Source organism: Arachis ipaensis, chromosome B03, assembly GCF_000816755.2.
Source record: "Arachis ipaensis cultivar K30076 chromosome B03, Araip1.1, whole genome shotgun sequence".
Lineage (NCBI taxonomy): Eukaryota > Viridiplantae > Streptophyta > Magnoliopsida > Fabales > Fabaceae > Arachis > Arachis ipaensis.
In genome coordinates this window covers 19,879,659-19,884,919 of record NC_029787.2, presented here as the reverse complement: position 1 = coordinate 19,884,919, position 5,261 = coordinate 19,879,659, and the positions used below count along the sequence as shown (strand labels likewise).

General features: G+C 30.1%; 1 protein-coding gene across 4 annotated transcripts; it reads right to left on the bottom strand.

The window, feature by feature from the left end:
- Positions 1,115 to 5,024, bottom strand: LOC107634257 (equilibrative nucleotide transporter 3-like). 4 transcript variants are annotated; one of them, XM_021118352.1, is made up of 9 exons: positions 4,938 to 5,024; positions 3,418 to 3,482; positions 3,087 to 3,191; positions 2,846 to 3,001; positions 2,506 to 2,755; positions 2,236 to 2,402; positions 1,747 to 1,907; positions 1,376 to 1,634; positions 1,115 to 1,297 (listed from the first exon to the last, which is right to left on the bottom strand). In XM_021118352.1, the coding sequence occupies exons 2-9, from the start codon at positions 3,448 to 3,450 to the stop codon at positions 1,190 to 1,192; spliced, it is 1,239 nt and encodes a 412-aa protein (XP_020974011.1). In that variant the 5' UTR covers positions 3,451 to 3,482; positions 4,938 to 5,024; the 3' UTR covers positions 1,115 to 1,189. The 4 variants fall into 4 exon arrangements, with proteins under 4 accessions (XP_020974011.1, XP_016193294.1, XP_020974012.1 ...); XM_016337808.2 differs by lacking the exon at positions 4,938 to 5,024 and adding an exon at positions 4,049 to 4,222; XM_021118353.1 differs by lacking the exon at positions 4,938 to 5,024 and adding an exon at positions 3,789 to 3,945.

Below are 5,261 nucleotides of genomic sequence, written 5' to 3'. Positions count from 1 at the left end.
CATAAATGGATGTTTTTTTTAAAATAAATAAATAAATTTTGTATTTATACTATTTTAAAATTATTTATTTTTATTTTATTATTTATCTCATTTAACATATAACCAAGATAAATAACACATTTTTGTTATGCAAATAAAATAGTTATAAAATGATAGTTAGACAGTATAAATAAAAGATATCATAATCATTTGAATTAAATTGAATTAGATTTAGAAATAAATCAAATTATTACAATCTAAAATATAATAAATTATATCGATTTCTTTTATCTTTTAAATTGATTTAAACTACATTACAAATATGTTTTCTTCTAGTTGTCTAATGACCTCATTTATGTGCAAATAAATAATAATAACAAATTTGAAAGAAAACAACAAATGAAGTAAATTCATGCTTGTGATAATTGCTTGGAGACCATGTGAGAATAAATTCTTTTAACTTTTTTTACCGAAAATAAAAAAATTCGAATTCGCGATCTCTTACTTTATTTAATAAATTTTAATTTTTTTATTATTTAGTAAATTAAACTAATTTAATGATCGATTTTCGATTAATTAAATAATCAGCCAATTCTATCCGATTCCTAAAACCGGTTAATAACTTATGGGAAATGGATCATTTTTATTTTTTTTTTAATATTTGAGAGAATAAAGTGTGATCTCTCACCTTTAATTTTATAAGTGGGACCAAAATTAAATAGGAGAGAGAGTAATGAATGGTGAAATTTTACACTAGATACCATCCAATTTTTTCCCACGGAGAGAATCCACTCCCATAACTTATGTACTCATTGAAAGTAATTATTCTATGTTTTACCAAATAACTTGGTACCATTTTTTAAAAAAAAAAAAAAGGTGAAATTTTTTTTGAAGTAACAGCAATACTATTGAGAAGAAAGCAACACCAAATTAAAATTCTAAAGCAAAGATAAACAAAATTAGAAGCAGCCAACACTTATTTTAGAATGAAACTTAATTTAGTTTCCATATTCAACCAATAAAATAACTCATGATGACGCAATTAAAAATTACTAGATAACTATGCAAAAATATTTACTCTAACTCTAAAATAATAAATTAAAAAAACCAATCTTAGTCATGCCTGATGCTAAAAATATAAAAAAAAATGAGTCCTATTTAATAAATTAATAATGGATTGACAATTCCCCTAGTTGGCTTAGTGAAGATCTCACCACCCTTTACCTATTAACCACAACCAATCAAGTGTTACACCAGCAAAAATGCCTGCAAGAAGAAACGACACCAATATGTTTCCCAAGGCATTTTGCTCTGGTCCCTACAAAATCAAAATAAATCAATCAATATTAATAAAATTATCCTGAATTATGTTGTGTCAAATTTGTTTCAAACTTACCTTGTAACCTTTGGGTGCACTAGTAAGAACACAGACAGTGAGATAACCATTTGATAATCCCAAAAAAGATGTCAACAACATCATCCAACCTTGGTCACCATACTTTGCAGTGAAATAAAATGCCGGTATAAGTAAGATACGACCAACTATTGTTGTTGTGAGCAACTTTCGAGACTCCATTTTAATGCATTTCACTAGGGGAATGTATCTTCCGATTAAGTCACACACATTGTACATGGCAATCAAAACAAGAGCATACCTGAAACAATAATAGCATTGGAGAATATGTTAGATAATATCTGTATTTATAACATAAGATACATTACCTCATTTGATGAATGATATTACTGTGTTTATTTTCATGTACATACCAAGCTCCCAAACTATGTTTTCCAGTGTCTTCTGACAAGAATCCAGGGAAGATAGACAGTGTGAGAGAATATATGAGGAACAAATCAATTGCATAATCAATGTTCTCCATTAACAATTGCTTCTTTCCTTTCCGCTCTTGTTTCTTTACATCTTCATTTTCCTAAAAGAGAAAAAAAATCTTATCGCATAAACCGAATCATGAAAAGTTTAGTAACTTCTATGAATACATAGGGAAAAACAAAGAATGGAGTTCTATGAAAGCAATTCATGGTAATGTAATGGAGTTAAGCTCTAAGATCCTTGAAATGTGGTTGCGTGTACTAAAATAGCCTTTGAAATTCTAATTATACAATTAAATCTCTGATATTGACAAAAGTACACTATATAATCCCAAAAAACATGATGAGTCACTTGATAGAAAATGATTAAGGATTAGAAAACCATGTTGGAATTGAAAAGAAAAGAAAAGAAAAGAAAAAGTGGAGTACAGATGAGGTCTGGATGCCAGCGGCTGCAAGATCAGCTGAAACAGTTTTTGCTCCTTCTGATGCTGCCTTTGATCGGTAATACTTCACAATTGGTACTTTGGGAAACACAAATGCATAGAGAATGACACAAAGAAGCTCAAAGAATGTTGTTATGGCAAAGAACAGAACTGCAAATCAAATGATCAATAAAAAAGAAAGAAAGCATGATCAGTGATTAGTAGTTTAACTAAATTTTTATGTTCCAGAGAAGTTATGTTAGTTGGAACTTACGTGCTCCTTTGCGAAGACCATCTTTGGAGTTCTCAAATGCAGCTTTTGTAACTAACCTCAAAGCAGAAGTTAATGCACCTGATGCTGCTCCACCAGCAAGGAAAGACTGAAGCAATTCAGGATGCATATATGAAAGGTCTCCCACCATTCCACCTTGGACATGAGCATCTGCTATTCCAAATGCACCACTTACTGCACATATACCAATGAAAGTTCCAATTCCTCCTCTACCAGATGTTGCTAAATCTATCTACAAAAGACATAAAGCAAAAATCATGTTCTGACTTCTGATGAATTAGAGTGTAAGGAAAGTTCACAGACTATAATGATCAAGACTTACAACTAACACCAAAAGAGTGGCTGCGAAGAAAAGAATGTATCCAAATAGGTTCCGAAATCTTGTGTTTATTCTTTCTTCGTTGTAGGCAAGTGTTGCAATCGTTCCAACTGCAAATGGCTGGTATACAAGAGTAAGAACTCTTGAGGGGTGGTATCTCTGCACAAGAAAGGAAAAAATGAGATCAAAATTACTCTGGATTGAACAACACAACAATTGAATCGTCAGAATACTGATAAATTACCGGAAACAAGATACCGTAGTAATCTACTATTGTAAGCATACTGTTCCATGCAAAAAGACATCCATTTCCAAGAAGCCAACATACTGCTATTGCTGTATACTTCCCCTGTTGATCATGCCAATAATGAACAATGCATGTTTAATTTCTTTGGTACCAAATAATAGATTCTTTATTAACTTAGAGCAACGGTTTGAGTTGTTTCCGTGTGACTTCAACAGTCACTAATGTAGTTATTAGGTTAGACTGTATCAATTTCCTTTGCCAAACACTAAACCGACTCACTCAGACCTTAATTTCAAAAGAAAATATGAGAATAAAAAAAAAAAAAAACCTGAAGTCTCGTTGGAGGATCTGCGGTAGCCATGGCTGCCTCGGATACTTCCTTTTAACGTAGCTCTGAACGAAACAAGTAATTGAAATCTCAATAAAGATAAGAATATGGAGCAGCAACTATGGGTTCAAATTTAAACCACACAAGCAGGGGAAGAATTGAAGAAACAAACAAGGATAACCATTAATAATAACATTAGACATAAATGAATGAATAATAGTCCAAATATTCGTTATAGTAGCGTAAGTCAAACGATGATAGTTATGATCACCAACACAGCAATATCAATATTCTGCCACATCCATAACACTTCACTTTTAGAATTTTTGAGATGGCTTTATTGTAAGTTATAACCACACATGCATAGTTACCTTCTTTAAAATCTTAGATAACAATACGCTTTAGATAAACTCTTAGAATTCACTGCCATAGTGACAAAATTTGCAGTATAAAATCAATAATCAATTAAAAGCATACAACGATATTGCTGGCACAATGCGTTTTAATGGAATCCCAGTTGTTTTGTGAAATGCAAATTATAAACAAATAATTAATATAAGAATGAAGTATGAAGAAGAGAAAGAAAGAAAGAAAGAAAGAAAGAAAGGAATTTAAATAAAACAAACCGTACGAGTTTATTTTGTTATGATCAGTGTATTTTGTATTGCATTGGATTGATTTGTTTATTCCCTTGCTGTATTAAGGATAATGCTTTGTTCACACACAGATAACTCACTTCTAAGTTCCAACGCAAACCTTTCTGGATTTTGTGGACGCAACAAACCGATTCATCCGTTTTTCAACCTTTTTTCCCGGTATGCGTTGACATTTTTATGGAAACAAAAGTCAAAGCAACGCGAAAAAAAAAAGAAGGGGGAGGAACTAAAGAAAAATCTCAAATCCAAGATTAGGATTTTTTTATAATTAATTTGAAAAGATTAGGATTTGATTAAAATTAATTTTGTCAGTTATATATGTTTATATAATTGATAAAATTAATTTGAAAACATGATTGATAAATAAATTTCTCAGAAATTAAAAAATATGAGAAACACATTATCAACCCATAACCACTCATTCTTATTTCTCTTTGATTGCATTATCAACCTTTTTTTTTTTGTGACTGCATTATCAACCTTTTGACACATAACACATTGTGTCTAAAAAAAATTGAACTAATTAAATCAACGAGGCAATTAATTTATCATTCATCATTAGTCTAAATTCTAAAAGACTAAATGTATATAACGGTTGATGATGAACAGTGTAAAAGTCGAGAAATTAAAGTCACAATGGCCACGTTGTTATCAATTATCATACCTAGCTAATTGAAGTCTTACTCAAACATAATCTTATCACCATGCATTCAACTATGCTTACGTTAAATTGATAAGAAAGAAGATATTGTTGGGAATCCATAGGCATACAAGTGAACAATTAATAAATAACCATAACATTGAGATATGCAAAAAAAGAAGGAATCAATTGAAAGGAAAAAGCAGGTAGGTGATGTTACTTACTGGTGTGCTATATGATCCTAGTTGAGACTTGAGAGCACAGATAGTCAGATACAATGGATCCTCTGGTTATGGTTATTTATTTATACATTAGAACTAAAGCACTCAATGGTAATTTTGATTTTAAAATATTTTAAAAGATATCTTTTAATTTTATCTTTTTAGAGTTCAAATTTTACATTTCAATTAATTTTTTAAAAGTTTTTTATTCTGAATTTTGAACACTAAATTTTAAATTCGAATTTTAAACTTTAAACTCTAACCCTAAGTTTTCAAACAAACAAATTAGTTAGTCACAAAAAAAAAAAAAGAAATAAATTAGTTAAC